The 18,555-nt window shown below is 53.5% G+C and overlaps 1 protein-coding gene across 2 annotated transcripts in view; it reads left to right on the top strand.

The window, feature by feature from the left end:
- Positions 1–18,555, top strand: part of CACNA1E (calcium voltage-gated channel subunit alpha1 E) — a 413,895-nt gene that overhangs the window by 75,502 nt on the left and 319,838 nt on the right. For both annotated transcript variants that reach the window (XM_053915565.1, XM_053915566.1), the window contains exon 2: positions 3,889–4,321. In XM_053915565.1, the coding sequence (XP_053771540.1) occupies positions 3,903–4,321 (419 nt within the window). In that variant the 5' untranslated portion in view covers positions 3,889–3,902. The remainder of the gene's footprint in view (positions 1–3,888; positions 4,322–18,555) is intronic.

Below are 18,555 nucleotides of genomic sequence, written 5' to 3'. Positions count from 1 at the left end.
ACATCCTCACTCACCCAGGACGGCGCCTCTCAGGAACTTTGCACAACCTCTCAGGACTAGACGCGCTTTCCGAAGAGTGTGTGTCAGGACGTGACCCCAGGCGGAGTGGGTGCTTATTAAATGCAGATTCCTGAGCCCACCCAAGAGCTTTTGCACGAGACTCTCTGGAGGGAGGCCCCGTGAAGCTGCATTTCAAAGCCAGCAATGGAGGTGACTGATGTGCCCTCACAGCCCTGGGAGATCCCAGCCAATGAAAAGAAAGCCCCAGTCCTACGCCCCCTTTGTGGCCGGGTAACACGCTGGCTCAGATAAGAAAAATCCCTGCGTGAGCATTTATTTCTGCACCCGGAGTGTTTCCTCTCTGAGCAGGTGGGGGAGGACGATGGGAGGGTCATTCTCTGCCTTCCCTTTTGCTGGGCAGGAAGCCCGTTTACTGGGCCAGGGCCCTTCTCTTAGAGAATCATTCGTAGTAGGCAGGGACTCAGCATGGCACCTCAGCCGGGTAGTGTCACGTTTTAAAAATTGCTCGCCTCTTGTGCGTTTTCATCTCCAACATTTGGGAGTGGGGACCCTGCTGCCCTCTTCCTGCCAGGGCAAATAGCGGGAACCGATATTTTACAGCTCAGGGTCGTTTTGGGGACACTTGTGTGCCCACCACTCATCTTCTAGTGACCATCAGTCCCCTTTGTGTCCGCCACCTCCCCGCCCCGCCCCTAGGTGGCGTAGGCCCGGGAGATTCCTCCCTCCGCGCTGAACCGAAAACTTTCAGAGCATGCAGACAGTACATTCACAAGAGCGCAAACTTCGTCGACTTGCTGGTGTGTGTATTTCTCAGGAGGTGGCTGAGGGCGCACGTGTTCTGGAGGAATCAGAGAGTGAGCGTTGAGGGGCAGCGGCGGGGTGGGTGTGAGCCCAGCCAGAGGAGGACGCGTGTCCTCGCCTTAGTGGACTCACCTGCTGGGCCTGGGAGGCACAGACTGGCTGAGAGGATCCATGGGCCTTATTTCTAAAGCCACTAAAGCTAGATTGAAAATGAAAATTCTTGATAGGATGTCAAGGGAAATATGGTACAGAGGCAGAAAAATCTTCCTTTGTGGGAAGATGGGAGAGGAAAAGATTTAGAAGCAGGGGGGAATCTTACTACTGGCTCAAGTGTCTTTGGTAGTGCAGGGTGCTTAGGGTGGGGGTGCAGAGGAGAGCCCTTCCCTGCTACCCCACGGCCTGGACAAGCAAGGGAGGAGTTTCGATGGGGCTGCTGCACTGCTCATGTGCTACTAGGCCCTTTTCCTGCTCAGGGTCCCTAACATTTGAAATCCCATCCCCTGCCCATTAACCAAAAGTAGAAAAAAAGAATCAGAAGAGAGGGGGATGGAAATTGATGGTTAGAGGAGAAATCTAGGTAAGCCAGGTGCCCTTGGGGCTTTCCTGTTTTCCTTCTGTGAGGGGCTGGGGGCCACAGCAGCCCCTTCACCCTCAGGAAGCTTTTCCCATGGTGTGTGTGCCCTTGACTCTGTTCTGTGGGTCTTTGCTGTCCCCTCCTTTTGCTGGGTGCTCCCCATAGACTGCTCCTGTGCACATAGCTGAGCACCAGTGATGGAGTCCAAGAGACACAGTGGAAAGTGACAGGTGCATGTAACTTTGTAAAGTTTCATCAGAACACAGTCACATACACTCGCATGCGTACTGCCTGGTTGCTTTCGTGCTGCAAGAGCAGCATCTGAGTAGTTGCTACAGAAATTGTGAGGCCTGCAAAAGCACCGGTGTTTGCCATCTAGCCCTTCATAGAGAGGCTCTGATGCCAGTCCCTCCAGATCTCGAGATCTTTCACTGGCATTTAAATGCCTAGCCTTGAAGTGACACACATGTCTCTATTCCCAACTCAGTGGCCAGAAGGACCCACGACCCGGCTCAAGCATAGCGGGCCAGGGAGTACATCCTCCTATGTGGCCAGGAGGGGCATCACCAGAATGTGTGGTGCCAATGACCACCACAGCAACCTAATATGTGCTGGACTCAGTACTGGGTGCTGGATGTAGAAAGATAAGACCAAGCCCCTGATCTCAAGGAACTCAAGAGATGCTAGGATTTGGGGGCGAGGGGGAGGAAGACTAAGTATAGAATCGATTCAAGTGTCCTCCTCCGGAATACCCAGCCTCGGTCTTGTCTGTATTGCCTGAGGTGGAAGGTGTTTTCTCCGCTCGATGACAGCCAGACCTGGGGACTGGCCGGCTTGGCAGGCAGTGGGGGCGACAGACTTCCCTGATGAACATTTGTATCAATAATAGAAGGGTTGTTTAACAAGAATTCTTAAAGGAAAGATGAGATAATTTCATGTTTTGATATTCATAAAATTGATGCCGTTAAAATGGGAGCTCTGCAGTGTGTATTACTGCTGCTGTAATTGTGGCAAAGATGTAATGCAAATTGGCACGGCGTCTGGGAAGGGGGGGTCCAGTAAGGAGAGGGAGGGTGGGGTGGGCCAGGAAGCAGAGGCAAGGGGCCAGGTCCTGGTGGCCTGGTGAGATCTGGGAGGGTGTCTGGGAGCCGTGGAGGGACAGCAGGGAGGGGAGACTCTTTGAGTTTCTGGTGGAGCTGAAGCCTGCGGAGGGAGTGGGCGCAAGCCAGGGAGGGGTGCGTGCACGTGTGTGGTGGGGGAGAGACATTTAAACACCGTAGGAATGAAGGATAAATTTAAAATCCATCAAGCGCAGTTGAGACAGAATGACAACGCAAGGAACATGAATCACTCTTTTGAGGGCCCCACCCCACTGTTTGCAGGATGCGTAATGTATGTTCTCCTTCATTTTTCCTCCCTGCCAAGCTCAGCCTGGACCCTGGACTTCCCTCTACTTGCTCCCTTGACCTAGCCCTAGTGGCCGAATATGGAGTGCTGACCAGCACGGCCCCGTGGAGGGAGAAGCCTCACTGAGGAAGGAGGATCAGGGGCTGGAGGGCAGCCTTCTGGGAGGACCCCTGCCCCAGGGCCCAGCTCATGCACCTGTGCAGATGGGTGCTTGCAAAGCACTGGCTGAGTAATTTGGATGCCAGGGCTTCCCCGGGCATGTAGTGCACAAGGCACTTCTCAGAGCCAAGGGGCACAGTCACTAGGGCCGTGGTTTGGAATGGGGGTGTTGGGCTCCTGGCGTCGGGGGAGACAGTAAGCAGATGTCATTCAAGGGTGGTGAGTTCAGGTCCTCTCCAGCCGGACAGATGGACTGTCCCAGACCTCAGGCTTGCTGTGCGAACTATTTCTAAACCCTCCAGGTTCCCTCAATCCCCTCTGCACAAGCTCTTCCCGAGCCAGCTGAGGTGCTGTATTCACTCACACTCCCCAGGTCCAGGACGTACGCATGTGCTTGAGAAAGGGGAAGGAACCCTACATTGGACCCCGTTCTCAAGAACAGCTCACCTGTGGCTGGTCCGGGGGAGACAGTAGGAGTTAGGGCCCCAGGGGCACTGGGAGAGGGTTGGAAGGACTCTCTCTCCACCAGTGGGAGAGAACTGCCAGCCTGCCCTCCTGGAGGCAGGCCTGAGAGAGACAGCCTTTGACTTCATTCTCCTCTTGTGAGAGCAGCATCTGAGACATTCATCCCTGTTGCATGTCATTATTTCTTTAACCTCAGTTTCTGTCACTGGACTGTGAAGTGTATGAGGGCAGAGATGAGGTTGGTTCAGCTCTTTGTATCCAGCCTCTGGCACCCAGCCTGGTCCACCAGCTCGCTCTTGAGTTCAGCTATCATTGATTTCTTCCTGCGTGCCACTGTCTGCAGCCTTGCTCTGGAGGACAATGTCATTAACCCTTCTCTCTTCTCTATTTCCCTCTGTCCACCCTGCTGTCCCTTCCCCTCCCTCCATCCCTTACCTGCAACCCCCCACCCCTCCCTGCAGAGCAATGTTCTGTGATGGTGCCCAAGATGCGTGGACTGAGCCCAGGCCGCAGGCTGCCCGAGCCCACCCCCTACCCAGCTGCAGGCGGGATCCCTGAGCCAGGGTCTGTGGGCTACCACCGCCACGTGCTGGCCCTGCCTGAGGAGGAGGCATGGCGGCCCCAGCAGTGTGCCCTGCTCGAGGCCGATGCCTCGGACGAGGTGGGCATGCTGCCGGCCTCCCCTCGAACTGCTGCCTCCGGCTTCGACAACTTCTTCCCGGTGCAGGAGGGCGAAGGTGCAGGCTGGGAGTGTGGCTCCAGCCCCTTCCTCCCTGTGAGCCCCGATGTGATGAAGCGGAGGCGCGGGGGCCTCATCGAGCAGCGAGACATCATCAAAGCCCACGAGGCGCACAAGATGCAGAGCACCCCGCAGGCCCGGCGCAAGGAGTGGGAGTGAGTACTGTGGGGGCGCAGGGGGAGCAGGTATACATGGAGCTCAGAGGGTGTGGTTTGGGAGTGAGTGGGGGAGGTGGGAGCAGCCCACCAGGGCAGCCAGGGAGAGGCGGAGGGCAGTGGGCAAGGCCAGGACTGAGGTCCAGGTGGGTGGAGGATTCCCATGGAAGGGGCCCAGCAAGACAGATGCCTGTGTCTCTAAAGAGGGTTTGACCTCCCAGTGGGGTCCCTGCAGTCAGCCCCCATCTCGCCAGCTAGCTGTAGACAGCACTGAACCTCACTGAAGTCATCTGTCAAATGGGGTGAAGTTAGCTTGCTCCCCCAAAGCACACCCAGTTTACTAAGAGCCTGTGGAAAAAGGTCGGGGGCTGTTTCACACTGACTCCCCCGGAGAGGAGACCAGTAAACCTCAGAGAAGCCACCCAAATGCCAATCATCCATTTCACCTTTCGCCCCAGAACTGCAGCTCCGTCTTCTCTTTCTAATATCATCCTTGGGTGAATGATTGCATTTTGGGCCAAATCTTCAGTGGGTGGAAAAGATTGACCAAGATCTGTGCCCCCTGCCCCGTGACTTTCTCTCTGATTTTTTAGTAGAGCGGAAAGATCTATGTTCTCTCTTTGGCCACCTTTAACCTAATTTGTGCTTGTTGAGAACTTGGGTTTTTATTCATAGGAGTCATACGTTAAAGGAAGGTAGTATCTCACTTCATTTTCCATCCCCCATATTTGTCCCCCACCTGGGGGCTTTGTTTTGTCCATTGGATGCCTGTGTCTCCTCTGCATGTTCGCACGTCCTGTGGTCTGTATGTGTTGTCTCCTCTTGCCTGAGATTGTTGAGCTGTGAGGCGCCATCAGGTGCAAAGAAACCAGCAATAGGCGTTTTGGATTGCAGCGGTCATGGCAGAATCTCCCTACCCGGTTTCAGTGGACATTCTGGATGGTGCCAGCAGGGGTAGGTCAGCTGATCTCTAGGGTCTTTTCCGGTGGAAGTTAATCGGAGTGTTCATTCATTCATTCATTCATTCATTCACGAGCCCTGCTGTGCGCTGAAACCTGGGATTCAGAGAGGCGTTGGGCACCCAGTATGCAACAGACCTCCTCTCCTGTGGTTCATTTCCCAGGGCGGTTTGTCTTTAAAGCCTTACTCGCTCTCAAAGTGCCGACAACCGTGTAAGCACCTTAGCTGCATGAACTCCTGTTAGCCCGCACCAGTACTATGAGGTAGTGTAGTGATTACCCCCATTTCAACAATGAGGCACAGAGAAGTTAAGGGGCCTTCCCAGGGCCCCTGCAGTAATTGCTGCATTGTTACTGTGACTTGCTGTTGACTCACGATTGGAACCTGGCATGGCAGTCGGGTTCTAGAATCCGTGCTTTCAACCACAGTGGCCGAGGGCCTTTCATTCCAGTTCTCACGGCGTCTGACTTCTCGTCTCATCCACCTCTTGAGTTGTTGTGGCAGGAGCACTGGCTGGAGGCCCATTCCCAGGTGGCTTAACCAGTGAGGTGTGACCTCATCGTGGCTTCGGAAATGGAGAGGGGGAAGTAGGCGGTCCTTTGAATACCACGCAGCTCTGAAAATGGGGATTTCTTTATATTCAGAAGTACTGTATTGTGTACACCTATGACTTATCTTCCTAAGAGGACTCTTTGGAAGACAAGTTGAGGGCAGACACTGCCTTGCACATTCCTTCATGTCACTCAATGTCTGTCTTGTGTGATAACTCAAGAATTCTGCAGCACTCACAGAAAAACTAGCCTCACCGTGACCAGCACTATGTGAGTAGCTCTGACTTTAACTGTTGCTAGCTGGGGGCTATGTAGGTCCGATGGCAGCCACCTGCTTGGGGCAGTGGTGGGGATGGTTTGGAGACTGTGTTTTCACCTGGGCAGGTCCGTGAGGAGGTGGAACATACCAGCCCTCCTCAGGGTCGCTGTGGGGAAGGAGCCCATAAAGAGGTTGAGGAGGAGCGGCCGGGGAGGTCAGAGGAAAGCTGGAGAGCCCAGGGACAAAGCCGTGTTCCTCCCGGTCATCTGTGTAGGAAGTTGTTGAGAGGTCAGGTACAATGACGATGGCGAAGGGGTGCTGGTTCTGGCAACAAGCAGGCGACCTTACCGGGAGCAGTGTCAGTAGGGGGACAGGGCCAGGTCCCATTGCAGTGGGTTGAAAAGAAAGTTCGCGGTGATAGAGACGGTGAGGCTGCCCCCACTCTCTGCTCCTGTACTCACAGCCTCCTGGCCGCAGGCACCCGGCCACCCCCAGGGCTGGTAGCACCTTCCAGACCCCTCCGCCCATGGCGTTGTGTATGCCTGAATCTGACCTGCTTCCTAACTCCCAGACCCTGATGTCACGCTGTTGGGGACTCACGTTCCATCATGGGCAAAACCCTGTCCATCCTCCCCCTCCTCTGGACACTCCCTTCACCTCCTGCGTCTGCCTGGAACCCCTCTGTCTCCCCCACCCCCAGAGCATTGCTTAATCTGCAGTGCCTCACGTGGGGACTGCCTCCCCTCCCACACTGCCTCGTGCCCCTGAGCCTGTGGGTGGGGCAGGTGTCTACTTGCTCCTCACATCACTTCCAGACCATGATTCCTCGGACCTGTCCCAAATTGTCAGCTTAGGGGCTCCTACCACCAGACAGGACTGCCTGCCGCCCCTTCCTATGGCAGCTGTCTAGGCTCCCAGGCCACTCCCCTGAGGAAGGTTTCGGCTCTTGGTTTGCTGTCGCTCTCCCCATCTCCTCCCCTGCCAACCCTTCCTGGTGATTTCCACATCCTCTTAGAGGGCCCTTCTTGTATCCCAGCCTCTTGGTTCCTTAACCCCTCCCCTCAGAGACTTTGCCTCCCTGCTTCCTGCGGAGACCTCGCTGCCTGGACCTGCCGACAAGGCACCGGCACCGTGACCTTGGTTTGGAGCATCCCACTGTCTGACCTCCACCTCTTCTGTCCAGCACCCTCTGGGCTCTGTTCTCTAGATTCTTCAATCTCACTGGCATCCATAAGACATTGGTCCTAAGGCACCGGCACCGTGACCTTGGTTTGGAGCATCCCACTGTCTGACCTCCACCTCTTCTCTCCAGCACCCTCTGAGCTCTGTTCTCTAGATTCTTCAATCTCACTGGCATCCATAAGACATTGGTCCTATTACTTTTTTACTGTCTCCTCCCCGCCTTCATCTTCACTCCCATCTTATCAAATTAAATTCTATCCTAAGCACCAAAATTACCCGCCAGAGCAAAATGGTGACCTCTTCACTGGAGTTCACCTCCTGCCTCCTCAACTCTTTCTAAGACAGAGTGGTCATCAGCCAAGGGCAAGAATGTCCAAAGCTCCGCCAGGGTGGTCTCTTAAGTCTCCCTCCTGCATCACCGTCATTGTTACCGCTTCCTGTTTTCACCCTCAACTCGCTTGCTCCTCTGTGGCTCCCTTGTCCTGGGCTGGTGAGACCCCAACCTGTTTAAATCCCACTCTCCGCCTGTTCTTAGACACTGTCCCTTAATCCTCAGTCCCCAATGCCCCCTACCAGCCAGTTTCTAGACCATAGTTGCCTCTCTTAATGCGCTGCCCCCCATCTGCCAGAGCTGCACTGGCCCCAGGACATTTCCCAAGGGTGCTGAGCCCACGCCCACCCAGGGCGTTGCCTTCCTGTTCCCTCTCCCAGAAGTACTCTTTCCCTTCAGGCCTGCGTGGCTCCTCCCTCCGTCTATGTCTCTGCTCAGAGGCTCAGAGAGACACACCTCCTGCGTTGTTACTCTCTTTATTTTGCTTTATTTTTCACCACAGCCCTTACTATCACTTCCCGAACACACATACATGCATACAAACATGTGCAGACACACAGAGAAACATACACACCCATGTTGTGTGTGTGCATCTGTCTGTCTCCCAGGACTGAAGTGTAAGCTTCTTGAAAGCAGGGACTTTGTCTGCAGCATGCAGAACAATGCCCCGTATGTAGCAGGCTCACAATAAATATTTCTTTTATGGCCGAGGATATAAATATAAATTGATTCCTCTTCCAGCCAGCTGGCTTCCTGCAGCTGAGGCAGCTGAGTTTCCTGGGCCAGCCGTGCAGTTGTGCAGGTCCCTGGCTGCACAAGGCTTCTTGGTGAACAGTCAGCAGAGGACGTGGGCATCTGTTCTCTGCCCCCCACTCTGTGCCTGCTGCACACCTTGGAGAAAGGGAGCCTTCTCCTCTCTTCTGTCCCCTGCTGCCTGGCTTCTCTGACTTGTGTGCTACAGATAGGATCCTCTGCACTAGGACAGGGCATCCTGGCCCTCCTCAGACAAGAATCTGCCACAGCAGGAAATCAGGAAGGATTCTCTGTCCTGTCCCTGCCTGCTTCCTGCTCCTCCCCAGGCCCGCCCACCGCCCACACAGCTGACAGCCCACGGCACAGCCGCCCCCATAGGGATCCTGCCTCCCTGGCTCTGACTCAGGGCTCTGGTGATGCACGAAGCTGACAAGAAGCCAACATTGGAGGTTTCCAGCAGCTTTCGCCTTTGGCTGGGTGAGCCAAACGCTGCTAGTGGAAGGAAGTGAGAGGGGAAGAGGAGACTGCAAGGAAAGGGTGTTTTCCTGTGGACAGACAGACTGTAGGTAGTTGACATGAAACAGATTCTCTTGTGCAGTGTGGCGTTTCCCAAAGAACCTATTCAAAGGTTTCCTCCGGCCCAGCGTGGGGGTTCTGGACCTCTCAGTTAACACTAAGCGTTCCTTGTGTGCTGAGTTTTGTAGTTTTAGCGAGTGGGCATGGGCCCATGTCTTACTGGTACTTCATATAATTCTGTGCTGCATCTTACCTGACCTTTACAGTGACCCTGTGAACTAGCTATTGTTATTCCTGAATTTACAGAAGAGAAAAAATAGGCCTTAAAGTTGGGGGTGGTGCTAGGTGCAAAAGCCCATGTCATCGTAGTGAGCGCCACCGTTTACGGAGCACTGGCCGTGTGCTAGGTCTTCTAATGGGAATTACTGGGTCGGCCGAAAGTCCATCACATTTTCTTCCACACGATGGCTCTTGTAGTGCTTAGTTGTCTTTAACCTGATTTGAAACACTTTTGTTAGACTGTATTGTGACAGCTGTCATGTCAATGTGCCTTTAAAAAAACCTATCAAAATTGGTGAATTTTTGTGTAGCCACTTTAATATTAAAGATGGAAGAAGATATGCAGCATTTTTGGCATATTATGCTTTATTATTCCAAGAAAGGTAAAAACACAAATGGAACGCAAAAAAAAAAAAAAGATTTGTGCAGTGTATGGAGAAGGTGCTGTGACTGATCGACCATGTCAAAAGTGATTTGCGAAGTTTCTTGTTGCAGTTGACATTTTGGCCAAATAATTCTTTGCTGCGGGGCTGTCTTACGCATTGGAAGGTGTTTTGTAGCACCTCTGGCCTCTACCCACTAGAAGTCAAGAATGGGAGATAGCTGACGTATTCAAAAAATCTAAATCAATAAGGTTATTGGTGCAAATGAAGAAATATGGCTTTTATTTTACAGAAAAAACTAAATGGACTTTTTGGCCAACCCAATCTAAGAAATAGAAACATTTCACCTAGGACTGTATCGCATATGGATTTGGGAGAAAGGGAACTATGTGTAACTTGAAAGTCTGCATGGGTTGGTGAAACTTACTCTGTAAAGAGGGAATCACAGTGCTTATCACCCTGTCTGGTGATTGCCTGTTTATGCATCTGCATCCCTCACTAGGCTGTAAAGCAGAGCAGACTGTCTGCTCTCCACTGTGTCTCTGTCACTGCCAACATCGCTGGACACGGACTAGACACTCACTAGTTATTGGCGAAGTGAAAACAGCAACATGATTTTACACAGCAGGAAACTCATGCTTGATGAGGTCACGGCAGTCGATCAGCATCACGTGCCCAATGAGGGCTCCCATCAGGCCTCTGACTTTGATGCCTGTCTCATTCCCCGGGGACATTCTCCCCTGTTAGTACCCCCTGCAGCATCTGCACAGCGCTCGGCAGACGACAGGACTGACCCCTGGCTGGGGTTGACCCTGGCAATGCTGCCTGTAGATGGACCCTCTCTGTGTGGTTACAGGGGAGGTGGGTGATAGTACTTACCTGGCAGGTGCTGTAAATGTTGACCACATTTATTCGATCACACGTGCTGGCGTGGGTCCTCAAAATGCTGGTGACCCTCAGGGTCTCACCTCTGTCTGCACATTCTTCCTGGGTGTTCTCATCCAGGTCCACGTATCTGCAGATGACTCCCAAAGGCAGCTTTCTTAAGAACCCTTGGCTAGCCCTGGCTGGTGTGGCTCAATGGATTGAGTGCTGGCCTGTGAACCAGAGGGTTGCCGGTTCAATTCCCAATCAGGGCACAGGCCCAGGTTGCCAGCCAGGTTCCCAGTAGGGGGTGTGTGAGAGGCAACCACACATTGATGTTTCTCTCCTTCTCTCTCTCCCTCTCCTCCCCTCTCTCTAAAAATAAATAAATAAAATCTTAAAAAAAAAAGAACCCTTGAGTCATGTGGCCGATGCTGGCCTGGCATCTTCACATGGTGGTCAGTGCAGTTGGCACTTAAAACTTAACATGTCTGAAGCAAAACTCCTGGTCCTCTACTGACCCAGCCTGGTCCTCTCAGGCCACCCCATCTATCCAGTTACTCAAGCGTTTATTCCTCTCTCTCCCTTCCCCCACTTCTGGTCAGTTGGCAAGCCCTGTGGACGCCTCCCCAAACATCTTCCAAGGTGGAACTCTCCTTCCCCACTGCTGCCTTTCTCTTCTCAGCCACCACAATGGCCCCTGACTGGCATCTCTCCTTGTACCTTTGTTTCTCTGCGCAAAGGAATGTGTCCGCTCACACACAGACAGGGACTTTTAAAAAAGATGTAAACCAAATCATGATCCCGTGACACAACTTTCCTCTGCACTCAGAGAAGAGTCTGAGCCCCCTTCCCTGGCTGGCAAAGCCTACGCCCCCCACCCTTGGAGTGGCTCCTGACCTCATTGCTGTGACTCGCTTGCCCCCTGGGCTCCTGGTTACTGACCTGCTGTCAGGCCAGGCCCAGCCTGCTTTTGTCTTTGCCTTGGCTCCTCCCTCTGCCTAGAATGTTCTGTCTCCAGATCTTAACAAGGATGGTCCATTCTTATCGTTTAGACTGCAGCTGAAATGATACCTCCGTAGAGAGGTTGACCTTTCACCCCATAGTCTAAAATAGACACCTAGCAACACTCGGTCACATTACCCTATGCAGTTAACTGTGTCCCCGACAAGAATGGAAGTGTTGTGCTACCTTGTCCACTCCACAGCTGCAGTGCTGGAACAGTGCCTGCCACCTGGGCTCTCCATGCGTACTTGTGAGTGAGTGAGTGAATGAGTGAATGAATGAGTGAATGCTAAACAAGCAGTCGGTGTAGTTACGAGTGTGACATACATGCTCACCCAGCCTCTGACGGCCCCCAGACACACTGTCAGGTCTAGTCCCAGGATCTCACACAGCGGGGGCTGTAGGTCCAGACCAGCCTCGTCCCTGGGTGTGCAGCCTCGTGGGCGGCTGTGAAAACCCAGGTTGGCTAGCTTGCAGGCTGTTCGGGCTCTGTCCTCCTTCACACCATTTTTTTGATCGCCACTGAGCCACGTATTATTCTACTTGAACAGAAATATTTAACTTCCTGCCCTCGTTTTCTCCCTTTGTGAGATTGTGGATGAGAACAGCAACCTTTTTGAATTGTGAAGAGTGTGTAAAATGTTTATTCGAGCATTGATTGTCTTCTCCTCATGTCTCGTTCCTCACATTCGGGGCTGTGTCACTCGCCGTGGCTGTCACTAGAGCAGAGCCTCAGAGGCTTGCTGAAGCCCGTGACGCAGAGGGCTTGTGTATGCAGCAGTGACCCTGGCAGCTCTCAGGGGATTAAATGAGGATGCAGAGCGCCTAGCACGTGATGAAGACTCAGTGTGTGTCAGCCATTACAGACGTCACAACCTCAAGGCTGCTGGGTGAATGTTAAAAGCCACTGAGCCACTTTTACTCTGAATTCCTGAAAGGCAGCTGGCTCCTTGCCCTTGCAGTCAGACTAATTGGGGACTTCATTCCACCTGCTGCCACTTGCTGGCAAAGTCAGGCATCACCTTGTTTATTGGTTCTTAGAATACCAGAATCTGTAGAAATCTTATTGCCAGAAAAGCTCATGGGAAGAATTCGTTTAGTTAAAAAGAAGCGCTCTGTTGAACGATCCGATATTTTAATATCATTTAAATCTGTATGCTTGTAGGAGGGGCAGGACCTCTGTGGGTTACGGCAGTCCCCACCCCTCCCTACTGCCTAAGACAGGGCTGATTCACTCGTTTAGATGACTGGCACCTGTGTTTGAGTCCTGGAAAGTCCACCCCCTTTGCTCAGAGATGAGGCATTGCAGGCTCTTGGGGTTGTTGTAGAACAGATGTGCGGAAACCTGAACACGTGCCAGGGGCCCACAGAAATCGCGAGCCTGCAGCAGGCTGAGTTATCACCAGCCAACACCACGTGTGAGGACTGAGCCAAGGAGGGACCTGGAGCATGTGTCCTGCCTTCTGAGAATTCTGAGCCACACAGGAAGCCACCGCGGATGCAGACAACTGGGCTCCCCCTGGGAAGTGACACAGTTCCTGCGACTCCAGGAGATGTGGCTTTACAGTGGGCCCTTTGGAGGGACTTCAACACACATCCTTGAATTTCTTCACCTGTCCTCCAGGGATTTGAAAGAAGGGTCTCTTTCTAGGGCTGGTCTCCAATGACTGTCTTTTCCCTACCCCTTTCCCTCCTTCAAACCTTCTGACAGTTCTAGAAAAGCTTCCCCTGGAGACAGGCTGTGGGAGACGCAGGGTGGTGAAGTGAGCAGAGGGCTTCCTGAGCGGCGGCCCAGCCCCTCGCTCACCGCCTGGGGACCCTCACCTCTGCTCCTTCCGGAAGCTACCGCAGGCCCCTGGAGAAAGCAGAAGTGTTTCCATTTTCTCCAGAGCATGGTGCCTGGAGCCAGGGCTTGGTGGGGTCATGTGTTGTCTCTGTTGTCCTTCAAGGTCACACCAAGAAGAAGGGGTAGGGGAGAAAACTGCAGCCTGGTTCAGCCCTGATGGGCCCCAGGTGTCCAGGCCACGTCTGTGCTTCCCTGTTATGGCACCATCCGAGTCTGGTCCCTGTTTTGAGGGGCAGGTGGGCCACCTGCGTTCCACTGGCATGGGCCATGCAGGAGCATCTTCAGAAGGAGACTGCTAAGTCTCCTGCGCATGTCAAGATATGAATCAATTCTTCTCACTAAGCCACCTTTTAGACGAAAATGGGAAAGGGGCAGGCGCCCTCTAGTGTCAGCCGCACACTTTGTCATGTTCCCCTTTTTTGAGAAAATTTTTCCTGGTTTATGGTACCCCCAGGTGGTCATTTCTGTGTACTGCACCCACCCTATCTCACTTGGAAGCTTTGCATTCTGGAGCAGAGCAGCGTGAGCACCTAGGGCTTCCCACCGCCCTGCACTGCCTTTCCGTCCTCAAAGAGCTCACTTGGACGCCTGGCTGCAAATAAGCCAAGGGTGTTTTTCTCTCGGATGTCCCTGGATGGACGAAGACACAAGTAGAAAAGGAAATAGGGCTGAAGAACACACACACCCTCACACAACACCTGCAGTATTCCAGACACTGCGATAAACAAGATCTCTAAAAACTTATTCTCACTTAACTTTTCATTTAGTGTTCAGGTGAGAAAGTGAGGCACACAGAAGGAAGTGCCTCCCCCGAGGCTCTGCGGTCAGTCCACTGTGATTGTTAGACTCTGAGGTGCCTCCTCTGTGCCCAGGGGCACCTGGGGAGCTGACTGCTTCACAGCCCACTCCCACCCACCTGCACCCTCTTCTTCCTCTTCTCTTCTGCTGTTGGCCGCTCTCACTGTCTCTCTCTCCCTCTTTTTCTCTCCAAAGCCCACAGAGGAGAAGGAACGAATAAACGCAGAGCTGGGGACTGACCTCCCTCCCTTCCTCCCTTCCTTCCATTGCTTACCTGGGCCCCCTGGGCCCTGCCCACTGCTCCTGCCAGGCTGTCACCCCACTGCCCGCTGACCTCAGTGATGGGAACCCCACAGCCCTTCCCAAAGTTCTGAAGAGTATGGGGAGGAGTTAGGCAAATTTCCTTTCTGTTCATAGATCACATAAATAATACACAGAATTACTTAGTACTCAGGGACAGCGCTCTTGGGTGGGGGCAGTGTTGGCCTGGCGTACCTGGTTGGGTACGCTGGGGTCAAGGTGGTTTCATCCGCCTACCCATTCGCTGTGGTTGCTCCCTTCCTTGTATTTCTTACGTAAGCTGGAAAAAGACTTCCTTCCCCTTTTCTTTCTGTCTGTCATGAAAATGGAATCATACTAGACATACAGGTCTGCGTTTTTATTTTATTCTTTGGTTTTTAAAAGATTAACACTACGTCATGGCATCTTCCTGTGGCAGCTCTGGAAAGATGTCCGAATCGTCTCTTTATTGCTGCATAGTATTCCCTAGCACAGCACGGCTGAACCACAATTGCCCACGCAGCCCCCTCCCAAGGGGGTCTTCTGGTGGCTTTGTAATGACAAGCAGCACTGCAGGGACCCATTCCGCTCATGCCTCCATGACAGGCACTTTCATTTCTGTAGGACGGAGTCCTGGGAGTAGGTCTGGGGAGGAGGCGTTTGCACACTGCGCCCTGGCCCCTGAGGACCAACACTGCTCCCTGACACCCCTCTCTCATCTCGGCCTCAAATTGAAATGTGAACTTTTGCAGCCTGTGTTCTCTCTCCAGCCCCGCTGGGGAGGCCCCATGAATTAATAATCTGCCAGCAGGAAATAGAGAGATGGAATCATTAATTGTCAGCCAGTGTGCCCAACCTCTCTGGCTCACTAATGAGCACACTGACAGCTTCGGTTTTATTCAGAGCCAGAGCGACGCTTCAGGGATGCGTGTGGCTCAGCTTGTGGCATCCGGCACAGAGGTGGGGGGCCAGGATCCTTCCTGGGTGGGGTGGGGCCAGCCTTTGCAAGAGGCTTGCTGAATTCAGAAGTTCCTTCAGGGAGCCCTGTGTGCTGCCTGGGAGGGGTAGGGACCCCATAGAGACAGGCCAGGGTGGAGAGGAACAAGGGTTAGTGTCCAGGTAGTAGTGGTGGAGTGTGCCGCTCTCAGGCCCACGTGGCAGGTTTGTGATTCTGGTTCTGCTGCAGGTGAATGGTACTCGCCCAGCTGTGTTGGGTGGCGTTGTCTCAGGTAGATGCTTGCACATATATGCTGTTTCCACCCTGCGGTCCGTATTCACAACACACACAATCTCCAGTTGTATGACATTCAGTCCAGCATGTGCACGGGGCCAGGCTCACATAGGGTTGCTCGGGAAATGTTTCTGTAGGCCTAGCTGGTGTGGCTCAGTGGATTGAGTGCCGACCTACAAACCAAACAGTCACCAGTTCGATTCCCAGTCAGGACACATGTCTGGGTTGTGGGCCAGTTCTCCAGTGGGAGGTGTGTGAGAGGCAACCACACACTGGTATTTTTCCCTTTCTCTTTCTCCGTTCTTTCCCCTCTGTCTAAAAATAAATAAATAAAATATTTTAAAAAAATGTTTCTATAAAGGAAGCTGCCACCAAGTGTGACGCTGGCCATGCCTCCTCCGTTTGTAACTGTTTGTAATGTGGGTTGGAGGTGGCCCTCCGCTGCTGTCTGAGACAGTGCTGCCACACCGTCAGGGCCCAGACTGCAGGGCCACACTGCCTGTTTTCAGTCCTGTCCTGCAGGCTGGGTGGCTTTGGGTAAGTCACACTACCTCTCTGGGCCTCTCTTCCCTCATTTCATCATATATAGAGCTCACCTTAGTTTGAAATGGAAGCAAATGCCAGTCAAGTGAAAACTGCTTTTTCCCCTGTTTGCAAGCTGGTTGCCAGATGGACTCCAGAAGAAATCTTTTAGGCCACCTAGCAGGGACTCAGCACTCTTCCTGAGGCTCCCCGCTTGCCAGCCTTCCAAGTAGGCCATGGAGCCACTTTGGGGCCCAGTGACTGAACGCAGAGCCACCTCCTCTGGGCTGGGATGCAGACTCTGGCCTCCCAGCTGCCGACTGAGGGCCAGGCTCTGTCCAGACTATCCTCTGTCCTCCACTCCCCTGCAGGAAGGGGAGGCTGCTTCTTGCAGTCAGAATTCCCAGAAACAGACCGGGAGACAGGGATGGGGACAGGGGGGCTTTGGGGGTTAACACCAGGAGAAAGGAAGGGAGGGAAGCAGGGCTGGGCAGAGGGAGAAGTTGGGCTGTGATGCAGCTTGACAGAGACCCCAGGAGACCTCACGGTGGAGGGGGTGGGGGGCTCCGAAGCCTGAATGGTCTTCCAGAGTGGTCCTGAGTTTGGACAGCAAGGCCAGGCCTTTGTATTCCCTCCCCCACCAGTCACTGTGTGCAGACATCCCCGGCAGGGTGTCATGACCTCGGTCCCTGCAGCTTACAGCTGTGGGCTCTGTGCCTACTGCACCGGCAGCTGGGGGACGGGGCCTCTGTCCGGAGACGACAGGGGTCACAGCATCCACTGTGAGGCTGAGGGGCTGCTGGCCGGGCTGCCCTGGCACCACACAGAAGACGGGTGTCGTGTCCCATCATCCCCACGGCCCAGCCTTGCCCAGGAGAAGAGGCACAGAGGCTGGCCAGAACCTTCTGGAACACCAGCGGCCCTGCCCCCCTGAGGGTGCTCCTCTGCTGTGAGTGCTTGCCTCTCTGCCCCCCACTCTCCCACCCCTGCGCAGATGGCTGGAACCTCTCGGTGGAGGGTACGAGTCTTTCCTCACCTTTGCCCCGGAGGGTCACCTGCCAGGTCCATGCAGGGCTCCATGCTGGGAGTCTCAGAGGCTCCCCGCAGACGTGCCCAGAGGCAGAGCTCAGGAAGCCGAACGTCTCTAGAATTAGGTAGACCTGGCCTGTCACTCAGCAGCCTGGCACATCTCCATCTCTCTGGGATCGAGGCAGACACATCTCAGGGCTGTTTCTGTCCATGTGTTTACCTTTACTCAAGGGTTTCGTACATTCGCTTGCTCTCGGATGTGCTTAGTATCATTTTCACTAATGTTTATCATTAGTCTTTGTCTCAGTGAGTTCGGACTGCTGTAACAAAATACTGCATTGCCCAAATAATTCAATAAAACCCCCCAGAACAAAGGACCACAGATGGGGTGGCTCGTGAACGACAGAAATGTGTTTCTCCAGTGCTGGGGCAGGACGGCTAAGGTCAGGGTGCCAGCAGGGTTGGGATCTGGTGGCCTGAGTTGGGGGGTGGGGGGTGCTCTTCCAGGGTGCAGATGGCTGATGTCTGCCTGTGAGCTCTCTGGCCTCTTTTAGAAGAACACACATCCTGTTCCCGGGACTGTGCTCTCATGACCTAATGACCTCCAAGGACCCGCCTCCAAACACCATCACATCAACATTAGGGCCTCAGCACAGGGATTTCAGGGGGGCTGGAACATTCAGCCCATTGCGGTTTTTTTCTGTCCTGCCTCCCCCAGGTGCTGACCTTGCCACCCCCACCCCCACTTTGCTTTAGGAACTAGGGGTGTCTAGACCCAGCTCTGAAAGGCTCACATTCCATTACTCGTGGGTGGAGTTTTGGCGTTGAGAGCTATGTTTGTACAGATGTATGTGTGCATGTTTATCGATACGTATACTTTCCCAGCTCCTCGGTGACTGGAAGGCGTAGCCAGGGTTTGGAACTATGGATCTAGAGCTGGGGCCCCCAAGTGGGCAGGAGCCTGTGTCCAGCCTTGTCCCAAGTGAGTCCCGTCTTTCCTGGGACGCAGCGGCTTGTCCGAGACTATCTGTTGGTGATCTTCATGTATTCTTTTCTGGGGGTACACTGCTCCCCTGGGTCTTTGGGGAGATAATTTGAACTTTTCTGAGGGGTTCTGGGTCTCTGTACATGTAATATAAGGGGACTGTGCTCACTAAATGGTAACTGATGTCCCTTAGGCCCAGTCCTGGGGCAGGAGGTGTGAACCCACCTTGTATCCAGCCGTTCTTGGCTGTCCGATCCTGAGTAAGTGACCTGGCCTCCCCGAACCTCATTGTCCTCATCCGTAGGACAATATGTGCCTTATGACGATAACACCACATTTCTAGAACGTTACCTACTTGACAAAGCACATTCACTGCCTCATCTAATTGGAGCTTGTTGTTACGGATGAAATAAAAGGCTCAGGGAGATTAAATGTCTTACCTAGAAACACGCAGCCAGAGG

This window comes from Desmodus rotundus, chromosome 12 (assembly GCF_022682495.2).
Source record: "Desmodus rotundus isolate HL8 chromosome 12, HLdesRot8A.1, whole genome shotgun sequence".
NCBI classification, from domain to species: domain Eukaryota; kingdom Metazoa; phylum Chordata; class Mammalia; order Chiroptera; family Phyllostomidae; genus Desmodus; species Desmodus rotundus.
This window is presented reverse-complemented; position numbering and strand designations above follow the sequence as displayed.